Genomic DNA, 27,224 nt, shown 5'->3' with positions numbered 1-27,224 from the left:
ATTTGTAGCATCCTTCAATGGGGTTGATTTTGCAGCTCTACGTCGATCCATTTCCTCTCTTTGCTTCTCTAATTCTTCTATAGTCGTCCCCAACTATCAACAATAAATAATTAATTTAGTAAGTATAATATTGTTATTTATTTCAAGAGTAGCATTTATATACAATTACACTTTAATTATAAAAACTTATATGTCGTAAGATGATTTGTGTTGACTTCAAGTTTGGGTCAATCATATCCAACCTTCTTTTGACCTTTGATTTTCAACAAATAGAAATTATATGTTAGTAGGGTACAGAGTCTATAAGTTTAATACCGTGCTCTATTATACTTAACCTGTTTATTCTTGGGGTCTATCGAGGCTTGCACTCCAATCGACGAACAAAATCTACTTGTTGCATATGTTGATGGACTAACAATTGTCCAATCAATAGGTAAATTAAACTTTTTTTTATTAATTTTACGTTTTGTAACAAGTTTAACCATACAGTTTAAAAATAAAATCTTTTTATACCCTCATAACAGAGTTTCCCTTCTGGTGTTTCGACAACCTTTCATATACCTCCTACTCATCTATGACATTGTCGATTATATCGTCTGGATCTTCAGCAGGCTATTACATGTCATAAGCAGTACACAAGATATCATGTATTGTTAGGATTTAAACTATAAAATTCAGTTCATTGACATTTTATTACCTTGTAGCATGTGTTTACTTTCCGTTCTATTTTTTACTCTTCTGGTTCTTTCACTTTAGATTCCTGTGGTTGTTGGGTTACCATATTAGACAATATGTTTTTCCGTTCTCTATTCCCTGTTCTTCCACCTCCTTCATGCTCATCATCTCTCTTTGACTTTAATTTTTCAACGCCACAAGCCATATTAAGATTTGGATTGTCTTGATTGTCTCCTTTATCATCTTCCATAGTATCCAGTGTCTTTGTGAATTCAAATGCCACCTGTTTGTATGTAAGAATTATTCAACTTTTTGTATGGATTAAATAACTACATTGTAATTATAGAACGTACCATAAAGACTTCACCGGTATTTTGAGTATATGCATGCTCCTCCATTCTTTTCGTTTGTTCCAATATCAGGTTCATTTTATCCATCAATTCAATCATTTGTTGCCTCAGGGAGTCTTGGTTCTTCATTAGGACCTATTGATTTTCATTGATTGTTTGATTCGTCATCTCTTGATGTTTCTCCATCCTCTCTAGTTGCTCTGTAATATGTTTGGTGTTCATTGATTTGTGTAGGCTTTTATTAATTGTAAGGTCCACTACATGCGTTTTTGGTTTTTGGTTTTGAAGTTCCAACTAAACTTCTTGAACTACTTTTTTCTCTTCTTCAAGGAATGGCTCAGACCATGACGTTTTTCATTTCTTTTGGAGTGGCTAAGAGTGGACAAATTTCAAGCTACAAAACATAATGAAGAGACAAAAATTGTTAGTAAACATTTTATTACTTAGATTGTTATGCAATATATATGTAATTCAATGTTACCTCGAGTGAATCGAAAACCTTCTTCTTCAAGTCCTTTTATTTTGGTTGGCTATCAGCAGCCCAATTTATTATTCTTGGCATATTCATATTAACTCTCCTTGCAAAGCAGTTTTGTCCAGTACTAAGGGTAGGTATGACTTTGTATGCCTATGCTAGGATTGGGAATACAAATCCTCCTATTGTCAATCTTGTAGCACACTTAGCAGATATGGCATTATGCATCACATCAACCAGAAGGTCAAAGACCAACTTACCCCAAGGATAATTTCTAAAAAGTTCCTCTGTTGGGATTGGTGTCCTAATTCTCCTGGTGATCTCATAGTTTGTAAACATTGTTATTAATAAAATAAATGTTATTATATTTGCATTTACTCATATCCAATAAACTAAGATTTGTGGTTATTTAATGTAAACTTAAGCATGTATGTGAGACATACAAGTGGATCATGCCTTAAGTAATAACCTAAATGGTCTATAGTATAAGAATAAATGAGGGATACCTTATTCTGGTGACACTGCACTACGAATACGACCCGTTTTGTAGATATTTACAAGTGTTGTAAAGTGCTACAAATGGTCTGATCCTGACCATTCATGTGGAGACATACGAGTGGGGGTGTCCTATACAAAGAGTTTGTATAAGACCGAACCACGAGATGATTAGTCTCTTTATATAACGTCATTGATAATTGGGATTTACATTTCACTAAAATGACCATAGGTGACATGACTTTAATCTTGAGTGAGTTGGAAACTCCTGCCTATGAGGGCGGTCCTTTGATTAGTATGGGTGAGAGTGGCCAGATTGCTAACTCAACAAGCCTACCTTTTTGGGGATTCGACTGATTGGGGAGCTAGGAACTTAGTTACACAAGATGGAATTCACTTTTTCCCTGAAGTAGGGGTAAGTAGATAAATTACTCCCTTAAAGGTTGATTTCGGGTCTTGAACATAGTGGTCACACCCTCTCTTTGGAAGAGAGGACTCAGCCATAGTAGGACTATGACTTATTGTTCATTAAAGGAATCACTGGTACTTAAAGAGTTAGATGTAACTACAGAGACAAAATGGTAAATTGGCCCAACTGTACTTACGAGTGATTTGTGAAGGGTCATCGCACTGTTGATTGGTTATATGGACACAAAAATATATCTGTAGTGCGAAGAGTGTAATTGTCGGTCTTTAGTGGAGTGTCCGGTAGTTAACGAATGGTGGATCTCGTGACTAAAGAGTTTAGTAAGTTATTCACGTACCGTTGGAGCTTCAAGCTACAGGTCATGAGGTCCACTTGGTAGCTCAATGGATTCAAGTTGAGAATAAGATTTTGGGTTAGTTTGAAGTGTACAAATTAACAAGAGGAAGTTTAATTATATGTGATATAATTAAATAGTTCAAATATATGTGATATAATTGATTTAATGTATGAGATACATTAATTGGAGGAATTAATATAAATATGATTGATATTAAGTACCATAAAATAGAAAAAGAACTATGGTTTATGAAATATTAAAACTATAGGTTATAAATATAACATGAAAAATTGGTTATCATATTTATTTATAATAAATTAATTGTATGATAATTAATTCTTTTTCTCTAATAACCGATTTGAGTGGGAGGTTATTGAAAGTTTTATGGTAACCGTGAGATAAAAGGAAAATTATTTTCCAAAATTTAATAGTTGTTTCATTCGAAAAATTCTCACGTCAAAAAGCTATTAAGTAAAAATAGTTTTTACTAAGCGATAGCCATTGAGAGCATAAACGATCGTTTAGAGTTGACTATACAATCGTTGCTACACGATCGAGTAGCAAAGTCTATGCGATAGGCTTCATTTACTAAACGATCAAGTACTTCATCTATACGATAGACAGTGTTCTTATCTCTCACTTACTCGATCGCATACCTCCTGTCTTCCTCAATAGTGTTCTACATCCGTTCGTGAATCGAGTTGGAGTCAATTGGGTTTGAGGAGCATTCAGACGTTCGTGGAGGCTGTGTTTGTGTTCGTGTTGTTGGCTATTCCAATTGTTGCGTTTGAGTGCATTGTTAGACGCATTGGAGATTGATTGAGGGATACTTGAAGAATGGTTCTTCAAAGGTATGCATCCTTTATCCCTTGTATCATCTTATAGCATGTGTAATTTCTGATTATGCATAATCTATTTGTTTCCATTTAAGATTATAATCATTGTGTTCATTCAAATTGGAATTTAGAACGATCCACTTCCGCTACTCATGGAGATCTCTGTTTTGTAATTTCCTTCAATTGGTATCAGAGACAGGTTGTTCTCATATTCAAAATTCCATTTCTGTTTTGAACTTCTTTTACAGTTGTGGTGGGTTTTAAGTTTGTTCTGCAATGGGTTTAAGAGTTAAATGTGTTTGTGGATGTATTGATGGATGTTTACAGGATGATTGCCTCTATTTAAAGCTTTCTTTAAGTTTACAAAGTGTTAAATTGTAAGGGCTCCTATGTTTTTGGGCATAATTAACAAGCAATCGAGTCTGTATTCAAAGTGTTTGAAGTTGTTTGAGTCATTCGTGATGAAGTTTCGAAGCATGGAGATGCAGTTCTCATCGAGGAAGAAGACCAAAGGTTGGTCGTATCGTGTAGCCCAGGCTAAACGATTGTGTAGAAAAGTTCTGCCCGATCGTGTAGTATTTACTAAACGATCGTATAACTAATATTAAACGATGGGGTAAAGAGTTTACTCTATCGTGTAGCATTGGTTGCTCGTTCGCATGGACGCTTGAGGTAAACGATCGCGTAGAGTATTTGATGCTCGTCGTTTAATAGGCACGCACACTAAACGATTGTGTAGCTCAGCATGCTTTATCGCATAGTCACTGGCTACACGATCACCCAGTATACGATACCTGACGCTTGCTCAGCGATCGTTTAGACGATTATGCTTCACTGCAGCTGTTGTCTACTTGATCATTTAAGGCTTGCGTTGCATGATGCGCGTTGCACGATCGCGTGATCTTTATACTTCATTGCATAGTCAAAGGTACACGATCGTTGCTAAACGATTGTTTATGCTCATACAGTGACGCTAGACGATCACAAGGATTTGTTACACAATCAAGGAGACACGATCTTCACGCGAACGGTTCAAGACCCAGTTCCCCTATTTGAACTGATAGACTCGTTGCTATTTGTAATAGTTAGCTTTATTCTTAAGAATTTTAGGCTAATTATCCCGGTTCATCAACTTTTACTTAATATAAATGAGATGTATGTTTGTTCATATGTCATAGTGTATGACATATAGTTTTTAAAACCCACCTTAGGTTATGCATTTTATTCATGCATTATATACTATAAGTGTTATAATATAGTAATTGGCATGATGAAATTACAAGAAAGCATGCTCGTGCATCATGAAATATAAGAGTTATATTTATGCATTCATTAAGCATATTCATGCATCATTAAGCATATTATAAGAGTTATAGTATAAGGGTGTATGAGAGCATGTATGCTTGGTTCATTGCTTTGTTATATAAGTGTTATATATCAGTAGTAATGAATGAGCAATGCATGGAGCATGACACTTAGGTTTATTTATAAGAGTTATGAATGCCTTGTATGTGTTGCTTTGTATTGTGGATGGTTTTAGTTGTTTCCTGTTATAAGTGTTATAATAGAAATTAGAACTAAAATCAATAAGAAAGAGTTGCATGTGAACTTAGATGAACTCATGTTTTAAAAGGGTTTTAAAATTTGATTGAGATAGACCTAAGTTCATGATTTTAATGAGATTAGATACCTAAGTTTAATCTTTTAAATCAGTTTAATAGGATTAAATTGATTTCCATAAAAGATTAAATTTGTACTAAATCTATCTAAAAGAGACCTTTTGTCTAAGGCTGGTTCTGTCAAGGCTAGGGTATTTAAGTTGATGGAAATGGAACACCCCTACCTGAAAACCTACCTGGAAAGGTGAATTAGATAGATTTACTGTAAGCATGCAACAGTTGATCAAAGACTTCATTAAAGAGTTTAATAAATGATGATCAAAAGTTGTTAAACTTTTCAAAGTAAGCATTACTTTTAGGCAAACCTAAAAAGTCACTTAGTTAAAATCCTTAGCCGTGTTTTTTCTAAGTAAACTAAACCCTAGGTTATAAAATACTCAGTGGGAGGAAAAGATATATATGATATGTCAATTCCACTCACGTTTCTCCCTTAATGTTCACACCGTGAGATTCATGTTTGGTCTCGTGGTGCCTTGGGAGCATCCCTCTTTGGATGGTATTTGTATGAGTCAATATCAAGGTGGACGAATAGAGTATTTATAGTAAGTGGGTGAAGGATGTGTGTCAACATGTCCTACGGTCTCCTTCATTGGTTTGCACTGTGAGATCTTCTTGCACGACCTCATGGTGCCCTGGAAGCGTCCTCCTTTGGATGGTTTGTGCAGTTGGTCAATATCAAGATGAAATCCAGAAATGGATATGGTCGATTTAGTTTTTGCCCCAATCGGATTTTTTCTCTTCGGGTTGGCTGCTTGGGGCAGAACTCTAGGATCTAAAATAAAAGGTCACACTTACGGGAAATTATTAAGCAAGTTAATGATTTCTTGATCAAATCAATGATGGTTAGTTGTTATAGGAACAAAAGTTGTTTTGGTATTAATGACTGGTTGAGAGTGTCTTAATACAGAGGAGGGATAAATTGACTACCCTTCGGTGGCTTTGTCCTAAACCATTGAAACGTCATTGCAAACTAGATGTCATACGGGATTCATTTAGTTTTTGCTAAACCAAATTGGATTTTGTTTTCAAGAGTATTTGCTAAAGTCTAATGTAGATCAATGTGTTTGTTTTTCAGCAACATGTATGATTTTTCGTTAATTGTCTCTTTTAATTTGACCGATTACATACATTTGAAAGAGTCTCTTAAAACATATTTTGTGGTAAACGACCTCAAGTTTGTCATGGTTGAGGAGTGTCCTCGAGTCTCGACCCTTGATGCACCGTGAAATGTTCATAATGCATATGAAGTGTGGATGAAGGCTAATTCGTTGGCCTGACTTCACATTTTGGCTAGCATACCTGATGCTTGGCCAAAAGGGTTGAGAACATGGTCATTGCACGTAAGATCATGGACTCATTGCAAGAATTGTTTGAACGTTAGTTCTCACTTTTTGAGCAAAAAGGGATGGATGACAAAGAAACCAGTAGTGTCAATTCTCAAGATAATCTTCAGTCTTTCTTGAATGTCAAAAGACTAAAAAAGAAAGCAATTGTTGCTAACTCTATAAAAGTTCATCGACGAGAAGTGTTCTCTGAAATGGAACTTGGAGTTTATTTAGGTTCTGGTAATGATCCCACTACTCTCCAGAAGAGAAAGAAGTCTAAAGACAGTAAATGTGATTTATTTGTCTTGGAGACGTGTTTGGTAGAGAATGATGATTCTGCCAGGATACTTGATTTATTTGCTACTAATCATGTAAGTTTTTCCTACCAAGGATTTAGTTCCTAGAAACCGTTGGAAGATGGAGAGTTGACTCTTCGAGTCAGTACTGATGAGGTTGTTTCAGCTATTGCTGTAGGTAGGCTGAAGTTGGACAAGAAACGTTATCTATTACTGGATAATGTTTATGTACTTCCTCATATCAAGAGGAATTTAATCTCGATTTCTTGTCTGATTGAACAAGTTTATACTGTCTCCTTTTCTGAGAATAAAGTATTTATCTTCATGAATGGTATGGACATTAGTTTTTGTTCAATGGAAAATAACTTATATGTACTAAGGCCGTTAGTCATAAAAGTCTTGCTTAATACTGAAATGTTCAGAATAGCAACAACTGTAAAAAGACCAAAGGTTTCTCCTAAAAAAAAGGTCCATCTTTGGCATCTAAGGTTAGGTCACATCAACCTCAATAGAATTGAGAAGTTGGTGAAATGTGGACTTCTAAAAGGTTTAGAAGAAAACTCATTACCGGTATGTGAATCATGCCTTGAAGGTAAAATAACCAAACGACCTCTTACTGGAAAAGGTTATAGAGCCAAGGAAACATTAGAGCTTATACATTCAGACCTTTGTGGTCTGATGAGTGTAAAAGCTCGAGATGGGTATGAATATTTCATCTATTTCATAGATGATTATTCAAGATATGGGTATCTATACCTAATGCAATATAAGTCTGACGCCCTTGAAAAGTTCAAGAAGTATAAGGGAAGTTAAAATCTTGTTAGATAAGAAGATAAAAACACTATGATCTGATCGTGGTGGAGAGTATATGGACCTCGAATTCTAGAACTATATGATAGAACATGGAATTAGGTCCTAACTCTCGGCCCCAGGTACACCTCAACAGAATGGTGTATCAGAAAGGAGAAACAAAACCTTGTTGGACATGGTTCGGTCTATGATGAGTTATACTCATCTTTCAGACTCGTTTTGGGGACTTGCAGTGGAGGCTGCATGTTATATTTTGAATAACATTCCTTCAAAGAGTATTTCTGAAACACCTTTTGAGCTATGGAGAGGCCATAAAGGTAGTTTACGTCACTTCAGGATTTGGAGATGTCTGGCCCACATGCTAGTGGCTAACCCTAAAAAGTTGGAACCACGTTTGAAAGTTTGTCTCTTTGTAGGCTACCCCAAGGAAACGAGGGGTGGATACTTCTATGATCCGAGTGAGAATAAGATGTTTGTGTCAACGAATGCTATCTTCTTGGAAGAAGACCACCATCAAGATATGTTTGGTGTCTACATATACAATATCCTATTTCGGCAGAAGGAAACTCTTTAAGATATATAACTAGGCCATTTTTAGTTGGTCACTATCAGAACCACCCTTGCTAACCTTAAAGCTTAGATTGACAAACCTTCTCACAACTGTCTTTTCTCCCTCAAAATATAAATCTCTAATATGACCATCCCCTTTAATCTTCTCCCTATCTATGTTAGGCAAAGGTCCACAATTTAGGCCTGTAATTAGAGCAAATTCTCTAAGGTCAAATTTTAACACCCTACCTCCTATGAAGAAGTTTAATTGTGAGGAAGATCTAGGCTTGCATTGTCTCTTAATCAAGTACACCAACATTTGGGAAGACTGGTTTGTTATAGAGAAGTCAAGGAAGTGACCAAATGGAGTTTCCTTAAACTTTTCTAGAAGGGGTAGGTCCTACAAGTCTCTCCTTGAGTACCTCAATTACCTCTAATTTTTCTAGTAGGTTTCTCTATACGGGTTCATCCCACTTTGATTTTGGCATTTAATACAATGCATCCTAAAAAAACCCGTAATAAACACTTGTTATAAAATTATAACGTTATTATATTATATTAGAGGTTTGATAAATATATCATTCAACAGAACATTGGTTTTATTACAGGAATGTGCTAATCTGATAGATTAATTGAGGTGTAATTATATTGTTTTCATCATAAAACATACAACAGTATTATATTATCCTTCCTTATATTTTATCATAACTAACGTATCAAAACACGACTTAAATTTATATTCATCTAGCCAGTCACATTACATCATTAAGGTATAATTATATTGTTTTCATCATAAAACATACAACGGTACTATGTTAGTTATAATAAAAAAATATTGTATATAGTACAAACCTCACTACTTTCTTCATCTATAATAACTTTTCGAGCTTCCTATTTTTTCTTATTTCCTTTTTCATTCCCCTTCTTAATGATTGCCTTTAAGGATTAACATTAGAATTTTATATACATCAAACTATTTTATGGATTAACTTGAGAAACATTACCTTTTTTTATTTGTTTTCTTCAATGGTGGAGTCTTCTGGCTGTGATGTTACTTCTTCGTTGCTATTTGGTGGTCCTTTAACCTCCTCATTGCTATCATTTTCAACGTATTCTTATGTGTGTTTTTGATTTTCTGTTTCCTCCATTGTCTCATCCAGTGTTAGTTTCATATTAGAATGATTCAATTTGAACATAATTCGGCCTAATTCTATTATTTCATACCTTTTTCTCTTCAATATCTTCTTCATGTTTGTCGATGTCACTTAATCTTGTCTTTCTTTTACCCTTTATTGGCACTTTTACATTCTGTAAAAAAACAACAAACACATGATTTCAAGGCATCTATTTAATAATTGTTATATGAAGAAGTATGAAACGTCAGTTACCTTTAAATTTATTTTTGTCCTTTTAGGTGTTTCACTTACATCAAGGATCGTTCCACTCTATTCTCTTTTCTTAGATTGTCGTTTCTGACTATTTCTTTCAACTGGAAGACTTTCCATTGTGTTATTTGGTATCTGTATCAATGCAAACAATCAATTAATAGTTCTATTTATACAACTTACAACTAAATAATTACACTTTGATTATATAAAATTGCTTCTATAATCTATCGCATGCAATATTCATAAAACAACCTTCTTATTGAAAATACAAATGTACCTCCTCGTCACTACTTAAAGAGTGGACTGATCCAATTTTCTTTGGCTTTCTTCCAATTATCCCGACAGCACGCAATCGGTCACTACTTATCTTCTCTTTTACTATCCCTTTTAATAATAAAAAAAAACAAGATATTGTTCTTAAAATGGGTACATATTTTCGGTTGGTGATCCCTTAAAAATTGGTATGAATCTTAGTTTTCTAAAAAAAAAAAAAAACAAATATTAGATATTTTGAATATAAAAATCTCGCATGGGTACAGAAGAGCATGTATGTGAACCTTTGTTTTAGTATGGAAGATTTCAAGAATAAAGAGTATCCGGCCGGAGCACCTCCTATCGACGGGTGGAGCGTGGACGGCAGCACGGTTTTGATTGCTTGAAGAACGGTCGTCGACCTCCTATGGAGCAGAAGTTCGAAGATGGAAGGGTTGGGAAGAGGAAATGTTAGAATGGGGAAGAGGAAAAGTTACGTGGGAAGAGAAAATGATGATTTAAACAGTGTAGGGTTAGATTTTTAGAAGATAAATTTGCAGTGATTTTAAAAGCATAATGGTACTTTTGGGTGAGAATAATTATATTGTATCTAGTCTTTTTTCTTATTAAGCATTGTAACTATGTGGTAGGGATAGTTTCGACTTTTAATATCTTGATTTATTTATTTTTTATTCCGACTACCTATTTTTACAAATGGAAAGTATGTTTGCTAATTTTTCAAATGGAAAGTTAAATTATGCTAGTTTTCTTGTTACCCCAATCCAATTTTGGTACATCGAGTAAGGTCCATGGATTAAGTTATGGATGTTTAAGAGGTTGGGCTAATCCAAGCCCGACTAGATCCGTGCTTGAGGCCTAAGGCTTGAAATCTTTTTTTCTTCCCTATAAAATTTTAAAGATATAATGTTTTTTATAGTATAAGAATCGAATAGAAACAGAAACTCAAATCCAATAAAAATAGACGAATAGCATAATCTAACATAAAGAATGGTCTTCAACCCACACAAAAAAAATTTGGGTTTTCGAATTTTTTATCTTATTAATTATTAAGAAAATTTTGGTTTTCAAATTTTCCATCTTAATTTAAGAAAATAAAAATGGTTAAAATAGCATTGATATGGTTGAAGAATATTTATATTTACCCCCAAGAAATATTAAAAAGTTTAGTTTTCTTTTCCTTCTCAGTTCCGGGATAGAAATCCAAACATGTGATCCTTTGGATGAGGTATAGTGTCTTCTCTGACTTAACTATATTCAAGTTGTAAAGACGAGCATAAATTTGCTATCATATTGTATACGTTAATGATCAAAAGGTAATTGTACTAATTTTATAGGTTAAAAGAGATGTTGACATAAGTATAGCTCGATTGATATAGGATAATTTGCACATGAATTATAATATAAATTGAACTATTAATAACAAATTATTAAAGTTGTATGTCAAATAAGGATATATTAAAAAAAGTCAAATGTAAATCGGATTTGTAAGGAATCCTCTTTTAGTCCCCTTTTTATATTATATTTATAGTAAGATAAGAATTAAGAGTTGCTTTATTAAATTCATAAACATTAAAGTATCAAACATATGATCTTTTACCGATAGTCGAATATTTTAACCGATTAAGTTATCATCAACTTGGCCCATTATCATACACTAAAATATATAGATATGTTGAAATATGTAAGAATTGGGTTATCACTAAGCTATGTTTATTTTGACTATATTAATATATTAAAAAATTATTATTATTATTATTATTATTATTATTATTATTATTATTATTATTATTATTATAGTTCAACCAGCGATGTATGAGATTTTAAACCTTCAACTTCATATAATGGAGCAAATACCCATCGTGGATGAATTATACCCACTTAGTTATGTATGAGCTAATTGTAATGCTTTCATAAATTTAAGATATTAAACAAATTCAAAGTAGAAATTAATAGGGAAAAAAAACGTGAAACATGTAATTCTATATATTATCAATTCGATTGTTAGCTTGAGGTAGAAAATACATTAATTATCATTTGTGACCAATTTTAATTCAATCCACTAAAAGTACTTTTTTAGAGAAAAATATCTTTTGGGTCCCTATGTTTTGGGATTAGTTTCTATTTGGTCCTTAAATTTCAAAATATTACATATTTGGGTCCCATTTTTGTAAACGTTTGGCTTTTTTGTTTTTTGTTTTTTATTTTTGAAAATTAAGCCTATAAATACTACGTCTACCCTCAAATTTCTTCCTTTGTTATCTAGTTTCAAATTATGAAAATTAAAAAAAGTGGCTTGTTTTTTAATTTGAAATTTGGGTAAGAATTCAACCATTGTAAAGATGCAAATCATTGTAGGAATTGAGAGGGAAATAAACTTAATTTTAAAAAACCAAAAACAAAAAACAAAATGGTTTGCATTAACACTAAAGATGGAAAGTGGGAATTTAGTGAAAATTTGATATTAAAGTTGTAATTCTTGAAACTTAATAATCAAATTGAAATAAAACTCAAATCTCAAGAATAAAATTATAACATTTTAAAACTTAAATCCTAAAATAAAACCAAACTCAAAACTTATTAGTCATCTGGCCCACCGAATGGAGTTAATATGTTGAAGTTAGTATATTTATGTTGTAGAATTGTAAAATAGAGTTCCTCGATAAATACGAAAAGTAAAGAAAAATGAGAAGGTGAAGTTACTCAATGTGAAAAGCAAAAATGAAGGAGAATATGAAATTCCTCTATGATGTGAAAAATGGGGAAAAAAATTGAAAGATGAAGTTCTTCTATAAATGTGGAAAAATAGAAAAATAGTCGAAGATGAATGTACTCCATAAATGTACAAACTTCTATAATGTTTATAATTAAAGTCGATTTATTTATACCAAACTTAAAAAGTTAGGCCAAATGGCCTTTAGCGACTAGATGTGTAATATTTTTAAAATTTATGGATAAAATAAAAATTAGACCCAAAATATATAGATTAAAAGATATTTTCTTCCCTTTTTTTAAAAAAAAAAAAAAAAATCTTGGTATTTTTTCCTTTTGGTTAATTAGTTAATATTCGATTCGTCACATCTATTTTAGGATCGCTTCCATATTACAACAGAAGAAGACGAAATTAGGGTCCAGAAGCTTCCATTTTCTTTCGCTGTCAAAATAAATAATAAATACGTTTCAAATAAAAATAATAAATAAATAAATAAAGGCGTGGAATCTGTCTTCAATTCAAATTCCATCCAGATCAGAAATGATTAATATGATCTCACGCTTCCGATAACCTCAGAATTCATGGCGGAGATTTCTTCTCATCTTTAAATTCTTCCTTTTTCTCTGTAGGATCAACATCCATTTGCAGGAATCTTCCTTCACGATCACGAGGAATTTCAACCATGTCTTCATTTCGACGCTAAAGCAACGTCTTCCCCACCGCTGCTCCTTCAGTTAAGTCGTATTTCCATAGCGCCCACTGGAATGTTCTATGTTCACTTTAGAATTTTGTTGAATGTCTTGTTCTAAATCTGGAATCGACTTCAATTACGGCTGTAAAACAACGGTTTGAGTTTTATAAATTTGAATCTTCTTTTTCTGACGAGTTCTTCGTATGAACGAATCTGAATTTAAAATCATTTGAAGAAAATACACCCGTTTAGTGTTCTGGTTAAATTAGGTTATAATATAGTTTTAGCAATAAAATTTTGGAAGTTTTGTGTTGGATTCGATCCTTACGCAAAATCATTCTAATCCATTGTTGTTGAAGATGACAACCATGAAATATCAAACATCCACCATAAGAAGTATTTTTTAGAAACATCATTCGTAATTTCATTGATAGTATGAAATTACAAAAGACGAGAATACCGAGATGGATTACAAAATGCTATTTCACTGTGAAATAAGGGATGTAAGATCATAATCAAAAAAGAAAGGGGTGAATTTACACTAAATGAGCAATGTATACAGAAGGTGACAAAAAAAAGAGTGAAATCCATCTTTATATCCATCACGTGTCAAATGGAATTTTCGAAAACGAAAGATCAGAGTGCAGGAGGATGTAGAGGGAAGGAGATAATAAAAATCACACTTTCTTTTTTATAAAGTTTATTGTCGTCTAAAATATTACACTCAGCTGTACACACGGTTGTACTTCCTCAAGAAATGCAAATCAGAGAAAGAAAACTAAATTGCAGACCATCTAATTTCTCTCCTGAAAATAATTGAATGAAAAAATAAAACTTAAAACTAAACATATGNTACCTCTCGTTTTGTCACATCAATGTCTGAAACGGGGTCAGTTGATGTAGTTTTTAGGCGCTCATATGGATATATTGTGAGGCCTTCATCATCTTCAGTCTCGCCTTCTTTCATGTCTTCTTGTATGGTGAGAGTTTCAATTCTGACCGTCTTTGTGTTCTCCTTCTCCTTATCCTTTACCTCCTTATCATTATTATTAGTCTCTGGTTTATCATTGTTATTAGTCTCTGGTTTAGGCTTGGGAGGCTCTGGAGTCACTTCACCCAATGTAAGGTAACTATGTCAGTTAAGAATACCATGAAAATAGTCTCCATAGATCCAGAAATTGAAGCCTACCTTTAATTGAACGCGGTATAATAGCTTCTCGAGCAGGTGGTGGCTGTTCAAAACTAGCACTAAGGGCTGCTATTGATGTAGATTTTGCAGCAACTAATTTTGCTGAATCTGGGCTCATTGATTTCGGGTAGATCTTTCTAACAATTGGGGGTGGAGTAGAAAGGTTTCTTGAATTGGGGTTCTCGAAGTTAGCAGCCAATGCATTGAAAGCAGGAGACCTCCCCCTTACACGGACCCTTTCAGGACTGAAAGACATGCTCCTAGAGCGCTGTGATTTGTCTGGCACCGCAGACCTCCCACCATATGATCTGTCTCTTATACACATCTAGATGTGTATAAGAGACAGTCAATCATGAACACAAGTCTCTGGGAAACAGAAGCAGCTAAAAATGCACTGAAGCTGTCCCTTCCACTCCTTACCAGTTCCGTCCGACCACTTCAGAAGGCTCCTTAGATCTAACAACATATAGATTTGAAACACAAGCTTCTTCCACTGGTAATATATAACTGCAGGAAACTGAATGATATGATCAAAGGAAACCATATTAAAACAGTTGAAGGGCCATTTTATGCTTATTCTGTTTCCATTTTGGCAACTTATAAAATGCGTCTTTAGTCATTCCAAACTTCTCCCTGAACTCTTCTGATGAGAGGTACGTCTGCAGGGTTGCAAATTTAAACATCTCAGAAAAAATCATATTAAGAATCTACGGATTCTAGTTGAAGCATAACAACTGTTTTAATATACCTCTCGTTTTGTCACATCAATGTCTGAAACGGGGTCAGTTGATGTAGTTTTTAGGCGCTCATATGGATATATTGTGAGGCCTTCATCATCTTNTGGCACCGCAGACCTCCCACCATATGATACTGGTGTTCTTCGCTTCGGTTTCTGAGTAATAGTGAAGTCACTTCATAGTGGGGCATAAAAGAAACACCAGAAACTAGGAAACGCGTGTGAAGAGCGGAAGAGGGTAGTTGATGATCATGTGAATGCATGAAGTATATTAGACTTCGATTAAATTTCACGATATGCAGCAATAGCTTAGCAAACTACAATGGCGGCCATTAAGAGTCTTCCAAAGAAGTGATAATTGAAAAGAACATAACGCAGATTAAGAAAATCAATGGACCGTGTTTGTGTGTGTTGTGGGTGGTGGTTAAGAAGTGAAACTATAGAAGAAGCCTTACATCCACAGTAGGAGTGCCCCCACTTTTGACTATTGTAAGTTTCCTTTGGAACGAGTTTCCATGCATCTGTTTAAGATTGAAAATATAAATCGCTTGCAGATATTTTATAGGCATGTGTTCTAAGATAAATGTTGAATGTTTACCGAAGATTTTGCAGAGTCCCATTTAAAGAAGCGTGTGAAGAAAGGGGGTTCACTTCCTTCCGTGATAATGTATACTGGAGCTTTAGAAGATAGATTTTCCAGTAGAAAATCATGTTCTAGAAATTTCTGTTGCAATAAAAAAAAAATACCAATAATGAAAATAACACTTCGTCAAAAAGTTTGACCAAAAACTCTCAAAGGCAATGATGAATGAACAAACTGGAAACTTTTAGTATTAGACTCCCGAGATATGCAAAGGACACAGAACTGATGACATTGATATATAATCAACTTAGATATCACATTGGTGGGGAAAAGAAAGGGACAGACAGAATGCCATAAAATTCCTTCCCAATCAAATAACTGATGATATGACAAGGAATTGAAAAGTAATATGTGGAGTTGGCTGCCTCGAGTGTACAAGATTAACAAAACTATCCTGGAAATACATCTTTCGTACCTCCCCAATAGTTAAAGCATGCAATCTACTCTTGGAGTCGATTTGTTGGCCAACCCATACATATATCTCTGAGTGATTATCCAGAATGTATATGTCTTCAGTCATCAGATCATCTTGATCAAAGTTATATACCTCCACCACCTGCAAAACTTCACATCAACTAACCTTCTCGGGAAAGACAGTCATTTCTATTATTTTTTGAGAAAAGTAAACTTCCCTTGAGTGGGGGAAAAAAAAAAAAAGATTATCAATCCCACTAAAGGAATCTCATCTTCAATTAAGCAAAGTAAGACTTAAAAGATAATTTCAAGAAGACTTCAAATATTGAAGTACTCCAAGGTTTTGGCTATTATTAAGAGTGAGCCATGGTCATAAAATCAGGCATGATGCTTTCATTGCTTACTCTGGCTATAGAAAATGGGAATTAAACTGAAGTGAAAATAGATGTTAGATGATATGACATTAAATTTGTCTTCACCCATCAGCTTAATCTTTTAGGTCAATCAGTGATTTAAGATGATATTAGAGCAGGTTAGTTCAGGAGGTCTTCTGTTCAAACTCCTGCAGTGTTATTTCCTTTCCAATTAATTTGATTTTTATTTGTTAGGTCTTCTTCATATTTCAAGCTCACAAGTGAGGGAGAATATTAAATGATATGACATTAAATTTGCCTTCACCTATCAACTTAAGTTTTTTGGCCAATTGGTGATTTAAGAATAGGAAATCATAAAAACACATCTATTTTCCCAACAAAACTTAGTAAATATAGAATGAAACAAATTGTATACAATTTGTGGGCCAGAACGAGAAAGAATGTACCTTCAAATTTCCTGCAAGTTCATCATGGCCATCACAAGTTCACAGGAAAGGACGTCAGATGTAGAATTACAAGTATAGCAAGAAGTACAAGATAAAGCATAAAATTTTCACCAGCAGCAAGAATTATACAGACCTCTTGAGAAGGTACAGGAAAATAGGTGAGGATCACTCTCAGCATCTCGACTGATTTTTTGGCTAGGATACTCAGATTTGCCTCCCAGCAAATTCCAAAATTGTTCAGATTCTGTACCTTCTTTTTGTGATCTAGATTGTACATTGGGCTGCTGACAATGGAAACAAGTAAGAAATCAATTAGAAAATGTAACGATATAAAACAATATGCAAAATGTGAACTATTTGGTTAAAGAGCCAGTTTAAAATGGATTCCGGCCTACGCCCGTCTGGTTAATCAAAACTCGAACTCACATAAGCATGACTTCTTTGCCAAAGTGAGAGATTTGTTAAAGCTAACCAAAGAATGGTGTGTGGATGTGAAGTGAGAGAAGCAACAAATTTATGTAATTAGGTATTTCATACAGAACACATTTGTCAAGAAGCTCTGTTAAGAAGCCAAACTCTGTGTCCAAGGTGAGAGAATTACACAACCTTTATCAAATCCAATAACCGCTCAACAAGTTCTTGATTATCTGAGTTTGTAAGGCTTCCAGACCATGTAAAAACATTGGAGCTACTATTCAATATGTAGCAGTAGGAGGAATTCAAAGACGATGCAACCTGGCGAGGGAGAAAAAAGAATTGGGAAAGGTAAGAATATATATATAAAGACAAACATCCTTTCAGTTTCAGTTGTGATTAACATCATACGAGTGTAGCTTTTGAGTTACATTTAGTTGTGACTTAACATGATAACAAATCAGGAGAATTTTCTCTGTCATTGATATCTAGTTCACACATTGTGTTTCTTAAATCAAATTAGTATCTGAACTCACATGTGGAGGAGAGTGAAGATAATATGTAGAAAATATTCAATTAACTTTAATCTGTTCACTTTACCTTTTGCAATCATTTCACTAAAGACATGTTTGTCATATGTGTGCATGATTAAAGAATGCTATAGCACAGAAAGTAAAACCACTTCAGGAAAAGTGAATACCGGGTCTACTTGTATTGCTTGCATATTTTCGGGTCCAGAGCCCTGGACTCTAAATAATGCAACCCCATCCTCTCGGTAAGTCTCATCTTGAATTTCCTTCTCAGCAATATAATTTTTGTATCCCTTACTTAGGCCTCCCTGAAGTGTATTTCATCACATTATCTTATAGCCAATCAAAATGCAGATATAGAATAAGGAAAAGAAAATTTCTCCTACAACTTTCTTTAGCTGCAGATTAGATCTAACAAACCTTGAAGACAACAAAGCTCTGGAAAATTGAATAAAATTGTATCGGTTCATTCCCTTCATAAATTCGTGCCTAAAGTACAACAATTTGAATTAGAAACAAGAAGATACGTAAGAAATGAATGTGCATCAATGGACAATCACAACCCAAGTGATGAATCTACCTGGACTGGAAGAAACTTTAATGACTCGACCATCTTGTTTACCACTGATAATGCTGAAGCTCTTTCTTCCTGGAGAAGATGATAAAAAAAAAAGCCCAAAAAGAAAAAGGCCTCAGATCAGGATATATTCATGTAGTACAAAAATCATTATGTATGTATATGACAAAATGTCATAATATCCTAAAGTATATTAGACAGTAGAAAATATGGTGGACAAAACATCAGGTACACATATTGTCAAACCGAACATAGCTCAATTGGTATAAGAGTATGCACGAGATTTGTGATTCAAATCCTCCGACCTCAATTGTACATTAAAAAAAAGGGACAAAATCTTGTTTTCGTCAGAGTGCCCATCACATGAAAAAGCTCTACTTTTGATTTCCTATTCTAATTTCAAAACGATTAGCCACAATTGTATTAAAAACTACAAGCTCATCAACGTCCAATTAAACAAAATTTGGATCTCTCACAAAAAAAAAAAAAGCATACAAGGGATAATGGAAATTTAAGATGCAAGATCTATTAATGAAGAATAGAACATGTTGGAAGTCCTACAGTCAAATTAATAAATGATAATCCATGTCCCAAACTCTTGACCAAGGTAATCTATAAACCTAACAAAAAGGACAAAGGAATATTTAAATTGATGGCATTGGCATAGATTTATCCTAACACAACAAATTACACTTAAAGCATTACTTCCCAAATTATAGTTTCCAAAAGATATTTTGACATAACAATAATTCCTCACTCTAACGTCTCCCGTGGTCAACATGTTAAAGTGTAGGCATCGAATGCTTAAATGAATGATGAGGAACATTAAATTTCACTATACATATATTAATAAGAAACCAAACTTTAATTGAGAAAGATGACATGATATACAAAGGCGTACAGAGAGAGAGAGAAAACAATCCCAAGAACAAAACAACTCCACACCCATTACAGAAAGCTTCTGGTTGAGGGAACCCAGAAGCTTTCAGAGCATTTATTACCTCAACGCTTTGCTTCCCAAACCATGTTCCTATAAGATATTCATCTTTATCGTCTCCAGGATACGAATACTGAAAGATATAGCAATCTCCACTGTAAAATTTTGACTGATCAGAGGCAGGAATGAGAATCTTTTCATTGCCACTGACTCGCCAAACCTGTCATGAAGGAACAGGAATCGTTGACCAGAAGGAAAAGCACTCAGCTAAATTTACAAATGAACTCAGATGCTGGATGGTTCAGTACTACATTTTGCTTCTATATAGAAGAGCAAAAAATGAGAACTCATAAGAAATGAAGATCCAGAATGTCCAAAAGGTAAATGACTGATCTTAGGTACATTAGCAATTGCTGATTAATATAGTTGACAGATATCAGATATTCCATAATATGTCTCAAAGCAAAATAGATGCCTGCATTATATCTACTCGTCCTCTATGTGTAAACCATCCCCTTCAATGATATTTGAGTCACTTATACCAAAAGAGGAAGTAAATATTATCAAAAGAGATTTCCATCAGGTCCTTATCTTTTCAAATCTATGTTAAATTCTCATCAAAATTGTTACTTCTGGGCATCCTAAATACGGGCCAACCAAAAACTGGTTTCTCTACATAGTCCATGTCAATTATCTGAAATTGGCTTTCATAGATGGACTAAAAGAACAAGAAGAAGAGGTCATTAAAAATAATAGTATTGAGTTACAGTTTTGAAAATAAGAAATGGGCTTGAAAGCTATTTAGAGGAAAAAAATAAAAAACAATAGAAAAAGAAAGAAAGAAAGGAAGAAAGAAAGAAAGAAAGAAAGAAGAAGAAGATTGAATCCTCAGAGGCAAAGAGAGAAGAAAATTCCTTAAACGGACTCATTTCCTACAAACAATTGCAAGAGCTACAGAAGCCACACCTGCAAGTTCCCAGTGCAATCAATGTATGGTTGGGGTTCTTCTTTTACAGGATCAGCTTTTAGAAGACCCTTGACATTAACTCCTTGACGCTTCAAAAGAGCTAAAAGAAACGCCAAAAATCAACACACAAGAAATGAAATCAGTGAAGTAATATAGCTAAGATCATAAAATTGATATGTGGACAATACCAACGGAAAAAGATTCTAAAGTTTTTATTTTCTAACCTGCAACCTTTCCTCTACCATCCTCTGACACAACTACATTGGTAACTTGAGGCCATGAATCAAATTTAGACCGGAATGTAGCGGTCTCAAAACCTTCAATCACACAAGTTAATTGTGATTTTGGTCTATCAGGTCCATGCACCAGTTGCTGTTCACTTAACAACACAAAGTAATAAGAAATTATACAATGTCATGTTACACAAGTTAAACAGATTTGCAGGTAAAGGGTGAGCTGACCTCGGCAGCAGCAGTCGCCTTTTTGCGGTCATCAAGAGAGGTATTCCTTCCCATCCATGCAAATACTTCAAATCCAGAATCTAGAATATAGCATTTCTGTGTTTCTAGCAGATCCCTTGTCAATGATCCATCACCAAGAGGCTCCAGCTGCCCCTTCTCAATTCTTTAAAAGCAAACATATAACTTTGAGAACCACAGAACAGAGTTTAGAACTACAGAATAACAGTTACCAATTAACCATCTCATCATGGAAGTCCAATGTATTTAGTTTTAGGACTTGTTGGTGATCATTGGTTATTACACTATTAGCTGAAGATAGTTCTAGCTAATGATAGAACAATCAATGATTCTATTCAATAACCTTGAAACGTTTTAAAAAGAGCAGAGAAATGTATGTGTATGCGTGTATATTAAGATACTTGGTTACATAACATCTCGACTTCCTTATCTGGCTGAGGCATACATTATCAGAAATATCACAGAAGGAGAACCTAAAAAAGGAGATAATATATTACCGAAATAGCTTAGATGGATGAGAATCATCAGGCCTATCCTCATCACTAGTCGTTTTCCTTGGAAGTGGAGCAAAGCCACCAAAAAAGCTCCAAAATTCTCCAGTTTCAGGATCAGCCATCAACTTTCCATCCTCTACAAAAAGTTAACTCAAACTGATATTCCTCAACGTTCATCTTTCACTTCCAACTCACAGATCAATCGTTAACTTACCAATGGCAGCAATCTCACATTTTCCATTGTGATATGTATCTTTAACATATTGAACAACTTCCAATGCTTTTGCTCTCTCTTGAATAGACGAGTTCGAACCATTAAATTGGAAAATTTTGGACTTGGTATCTAGGATAAAAATGTCATCGTGATTGAGTGAAGATCGACTGAAAGGAACCTATCACCACAATTCCAGAAAACTCAGCATTCATAAAAGGCAAATGTATCAACTGATACCCATACAAAAACCAGAACTTGCCTCTTTAACATGGACAACACGTTTCCCTTTACACACGAACAACCGAGTTTATGTTCCTCAGCCTCAGCATGTTTGAACCCAGATGCAAATCCACCTTCTTGTGGTATAACATGGTTTAAAACAGGACAGGAATTTTTCAGTCTCATGACCTTGAACCTCACGATATTGTACAGCACGTCCACCAAGAGCTGCATCTAGTTCAATTGTCTTGATGGCAGCAGTACCGGCTTCATCCTTTGTACAAATAAGTCGCCAAATCAAAACGTTGTGCAAAAAATTGGATGTTGAGAAAGAACTTAAATGATGTTGGAAGCATTTACCTGAGTGGTATCCCTACCAAGCCAGTAATGAATGTCATGTCGCAAGGTTCCACTTTTTAAGGAGGTTGTCTGCACAAAAAGGTTTAAAACATGAAAACATTCATATCGCTTTCATGCCAAAAAAGTACAATAGAAATACAGGGACTAAAATCGTTTTCAGTTTCTGAGAACTCGAAGTCAGGGAAAACGTCGGTCTACTAAGTTCCTGAAGTTGTTTTCTCTCAATTTTTTAGTTTGTTTGATGATCTGTTTTCTAGAAAAAGTGGACTATGAGTTTGTGTAGCGAATGCTTTGTTTTATAAATTTGAGATTCATAAATGTTAGAATGTAGTATGAGATATAGCGAACAATTTCAATCTATGGAATTAGCAAATTGAACACTTGGAACAAGCAAATCCCATACATCAAATGTAAAGGTCAGTTTTCTCACCTTATGTCACACATTTCCTTAAAGCTAACTTGAACATAACTAAGGCATATGCTCTTTGATCAAGAGGTTAGAGGTTCAAATTTTCCACCTTCACTTGTTGAACTCAAAAAAAAATAATAAATAAAACAGTAACAACAATAAATAAACCCTAAAGCATCTAACTAAACGATAAATTAAATAACTCACTCCTAAACCTTCAACCCTAAAAAATTATAGCATTACAAGCCTTAGATATTTTTGTAGTGCAAAATTGGAATTCAACTAATACAACACAAACTCCTGTAATAAATAAATTACAGTCAGAACACCTTAAAGTGCTTCCCATTTCACACGTAACCCAAATCCATCTGTTCCTATTCATGTCTAATCCTTTTGTAGCAAATATAGCTACATGTGGTATTAAAACACTTATAACGAGTTTAATGGCATTCAACAAGCTGAATATAATCTGTCTTAATTCCCAAACACATACTGGAGACTAGATACATATAATGCCTTCTTAGGCAAAAAAGTATGCATTAGAAGTAATCTTTCACATATCATGGAAATATATGTATGTTTGTGTTTCAATTTAGGGAATTAGAATGCATCCTTTACCTTAAGAACGATATAGGAGTCACCAGTAAAGAACCTTCCATAAGAAGACTTTGAAACAGGAACAGGATTAAAATTTTCAATGCGCCATATTTCAAGCCCACTTTAAAATGTCAAGGAACAAAATGTGAAGTCATAGAGGAATGAATAAAAATTTAGTACCTAAAGTGGATATCCAACACAGAAAAATTCAAAATCTCATACACAAAGGATACGCCTTTTGTCCTGCCCCCTGGAACGCTGGGTCCAAATCTCTCATGGAGACGGCCATATTGTTCTTGCAACTCTAGTTTTATACTGTTTCCCACTACTCTGTCAGAAATACAGCTATTCCACCCTGAATAACAAAACAAATAACTATGAAATGAGCCGAATTGATTTTGAGCCTGTTTGGAATGACTTTCTAAGTGCTTAAATTAAGACATGGTACAAGTAACCCAAAAATAGGAACAAATCAACAAATAACGTAGATGAGAAATTGGCCTCTTAGAGTGTTAAATCACCCATTGACCCAAAAGCTTAAGCTGATGGATGAAGGTAAATTTAATATTATATCAACACTTTAACACCCTCATTCACTTGTGGGTTTGAAAATTTGTAGAAGATCCAACCGGTGCAAATCGATATTAATTGAAGATGAAATTACATTGGAGGGGTTTGGACACATAACCTACTAGACCTCCCACCCTTATGCTAACTTAAATTTATGAAAGAAGAATAATATTATTGTATTTCTTCTTACTTATATAAAACAACTCCAAGGTCTTCTTATAAAGGAGAAAGACTACCCACCAATAAAAAAAATATATTATCAATCTAAATAATAAACAAATACAAAATACACAATAAATATTACAAAAGATATAAAACATCCAACTAGTGTTATGGGAAGAACCCTCTATCAGTCCAGGAGGGAGCGAAGAAGAATTGCCACCTAATTTATCTTAAATTAGAAAAATAATAGTAATAAAATTTCAAAAGTTACCTCTAATTTGTCCCAAAAGCAATTCTTAGAACTGAAAGGTTATACAAAAATTAAAACCTAAAATTTTGTCCCTCCTCAAAATTCACTTCCTTTTAAAATTCATGGATCCACCCCTGACTATCAACATTTGAAAATTACTGTCATAGCATTAGAAAAACACTTCTCCAAGAGAACTCTCAAACTCAATCTAAACCTGAATGTGGTAGGCAACATTTACTAACTAAAGAACCTCAGAATAGTCTTCAAGCAAAGTTTAGCGAAACGCTTGGTGAATTAAACAACCAGAAGACAAGTCAAAGGCTTAGAGATGAAGGAAATGCAGTTGGATTCACCCCCAATATACAAACATAAATGTATGTAGTATATATAATATAACCTGTGCACTCTCCTAGAATTCAACAATGCCAATCTTTGATTTAATCAAAGTTGCATCTTCAGTACAACAGCTTAAAGCCTCCATTTCATAAGAGAAATTAACAAATAACTATAGTAACTAAAACAATTCCACCAAAATAAACGTATCACACTAAGGCCATTTGATTACCATTTGGTTATTGATTTTCTAAAATAAAGCATATAAATTCTACTTTCAGTTGTGTGTTTCTTTGTTTTGTTGTCTACGTTTCAAGGGTATTTTAAAAAGTAAATTTTTAAAACTTGTTTTTTTAAGAATTTGACTAATACTTCAAATGTTTACTTATGAATTTAAAAATTTTTGTCAAGAAATTATGATAAAACAAGCACAATTTTTCAAAACCAAAAACAAAAAACTAAGGTCCCCTTTGATAACCATTTGGTTTTTTTGTTTTAGTTTAAGTCTATAAACACACATTCCATCTCCTAATTGTTTTATTTGTTATCTACTTTTTACCAATATTAAAAAAAACCATGCCAAAATTTGAAAACTAAAAAAAATAATTTTTAAAAACTTGTTTTTGTTTTTGGAATTTGGCTAAGAACCCAACTCTTGTACTAGAAAAATGCAAATCATAGTAAGAAAACGAGACGAACGAGATTTAATTTTCAAAAACCAAAAACAAAACAAATATCAAAGGGAGCTTAAACTAATTAACAAACTCTCTAACTCCCTAAAATAATTCATACTTCTCAGAATGAATTAAATCAAATCTAGTAGCTATAGAATTCAGCTAAACCAAGCCACAGAACATGTTCAACATCACCAATCGATAAAAATTATTTGAAAAAAAAAAATGGAGCTTAAACTAATCAGCCAGCTCTCTAACTCACTACAGCAATCCATACTCCTAAGAATGAATCAAATCAAATCAAGTTTCTATAGAATTCAGCTAAACCAAGCCATAGAACATGTTCAACATCACCAATCGATAAATAAAACCAATCCCAGAAAACCCATTACTCGATTAGATCAAATACTCAACGCTCAAACAAAAAAAAAAACGATTCGACCAAAACAAAGCACAGAAATCTGCAACTTCACAACACCACCCCCAAACAAAAATCCCCAGAAAACAAAGAACAACCATGTTCCAGAAACTAGCTAAGCAAGTAGAATTCAAACCCCAAACCTGAAACCAAAAGAAGAAAAACGATTAAAGAGCAAAAATCCAAAGAATCAGAGATTGAATTACGAGTACCTGAGGCCGATTAAGACAATCAGGAACGGAAAATCGAAGCAGAAGAACACCCAGATCCAGTCCCAGGATTAGAATCATGCAAACAATACTGTTTTCCACTTTTCACAGCGCATAAGAGAGAGAGAGAAGGAAAAAAGGGGAAGGAGGAGAGAGAAAGTAAAGTTTTTGAGCTGAAGAAGAGAGAAAAGAAAGGAAAAAACAAGTAGAAATCTAGAGAGAGAAAGAAAACCCAAAAAAGTATATGTATTTTGTACTGAATCTGAATAAGAGAGAAGAAGAAAGAAAGGGAGAATGATGAAGGGCAAGGCGTGCTAATCACTAACTGCAACAGAAGAACGAACCCACACAAAGCAGAAATGAACTGTAATGTTAAATTTAATAATCAATTAATTCAATTTTTTTTTTTTTTTTTTTTGGGGGATTTCAGTATGTGACAGATAAGATTTGTTCTATTTAAAATATTTTTTTGTCCCATTACTTTCAAATATTCACTCTAATTTTTATACTTTTGAGAAATTCTTAAATCTAGTCCTAGTGCCTGTTTTAATGTTGATTTTTCAATTTTTTTTTTATTAATACTTATTATAAATTTTGAAACATATTCACGTATTATATTTTATTGGACAAAAATTGTTATATTATTATTATTTAACTTCAATTTGATTATTAAAAAAAGTAACTTTAAGATGTATAGGATATTGAATTGAGTTTATGAAATCTAATATGTTAGAGGTATATATTTGTTGTGTAGGTTTGATAAACATGGAATATTTTTGAGAAAAGTGAGTTTCTATATTGCACTTTCGATAGTAACACGACTTATAAAATTTGATGAAATTCAAATATTTAATGATTAAATTTAAGATTTATTAAAAATATATCGGACTAAAATTGAATAATTTTGAAAGTTAATCAAAAATGTTAACCTTTAATTGTTCAAGAAAATTTAAATCCATAAAAGCTTTCTTTAAATCAATCATCTACCAACTTTTTAGCCAAGAACTTGTTTCCGTCTATTTATGGATTCAATTTTTCGGACAACCCTTCTTGTGTAATTGAATTTAAAGTTCGTGGTTGGATTTTATTTTTTATTGTTTTTAGTCCTACGAAGTTCATGTTTGGTCGGATGTAGATTAATCTTTTCCAAAATTAATGATTTGGGTTTGTTTTAAATTATAAAAAGAAGCACCGGAAAACAGGAGGAAAAGAAGGGAAATAATTCTTATTTCTCCCGTTTTGTTGCATTAAATTTAGAAGGGGAAAAATGGTTAATTTACAAATTTTGTCCCT

At 33.6% G+C, this 27,224-nt stretch overlaps 2 protein-coding genes and 1 long non-coding RNA gene across 3 annotated transcripts; all 3 read right to left on the bottom strand.

Annotated features, from left to right (window-relative positions):
- Window positions 1-703: 703 nt before the first annotated feature.
- On the bottom strand, window positions 704-1,393 carry LOC120079469. Its single transcript, XM_039033664.1, has 2 exons — window positions 1,029-1,393; window positions 704-958 (listed from the first exon to the last, which is right to left on the bottom strand). The coding sequence occupies exons 1-2, from the start codon at window positions 1,152-1,154 to the stop codon at window positions 731-733; spliced, it is 354 nt and encodes a 117-aa protein (XP_038889592.1). The 5' UTR covers window positions 1,155-1,393; the 3' UTR covers window positions 704-730.
- A 7,889-nt stretch (window positions 1,394-9,282) lies between these two features.
- LOC120079672 lies at window positions 9,283-10,358 on the bottom strand. The gene is made up of 5 exons (XR_005482310.1): window positions 10,200-10,358; window positions 9,920-10,026; window positions 9,643-9,774; window positions 9,479-9,562; window positions 9,283-9,389 (listed from the first exon to the last, which is right to left on the bottom strand). It is a non-coding gene; the product is annotated as an uncharacterized LOC120079672 (long non-coding RNA).
- Window positions 10,359-14,157: 3,799 nt separating this feature from the next.
- LOC120079217 (villin-4-like) lies at window positions 14,158-26,278 on the bottom strand. The gene is given in 25 exon segments (XM_039033379.1): window positions 14,158-14,426; window positions 14,506-14,798; window positions 15,360-15,397; window positions 15,697-15,762; window positions 15,840-15,965; window positions 16,300-16,440; window positions 17,119-17,129; window positions 17,252-17,402; window positions 17,725-17,853; window positions 18,233-18,370; window positions 18,483-18,551; window positions 18,643-18,711; window positions 19,641-19,796; window positions 20,543-20,643; window positions 20,768-20,915; window positions 21,005-21,167; window positions 21,520-21,652; window positions 21,731-21,908; window positions 21,990-22,039; window positions 22,042-22,097; window positions 22,099-22,223; window positions 22,310-22,378; window positions 23,337-23,436; window positions 23,549-23,670; window positions 25,935-26,278. Coding segments are annotated over 24 exon segments (2,835 nt in total). The 5' UTR covers window positions 23,605-23,670; window positions 25,935-26,278.
- Between the last annotated feature and the right edge of the window lie 946 nt (window positions 26,279-27,224).

This window comes from Benincasa hispida, chromosome 6 (assembly GCF_009727055.1).
Source record: "Benincasa hispida cultivar B227 chromosome 6, ASM972705v1, whole genome shotgun sequence".
Taxonomy (NCBI): Eukaryota; Viridiplantae; Streptophyta; class Magnoliopsida; order Cucurbitales; family Cucurbitaceae; genus Benincasa; species Benincasa hispida.
Note: the sequence above shows the minus strand (reverse complement) of the source record. Positions and strands in the feature narration are given on the sequence as shown.

Coding starts and splice junctions, on each gene's coding strand:
- LOC120079469 (XM_039033664.1), bottom strand. CDS start 1,154: ATGAAGAACCAAGACTCCCTGAGGCAACAAATGATTGAATTGATGGAT. Junction 959..1,028: donor ATACCGGTGAAGTCTTTATG/GTACGTTCTATA, acceptor ACATACAAACAG/GTGGCATTTGAATTCACAAA.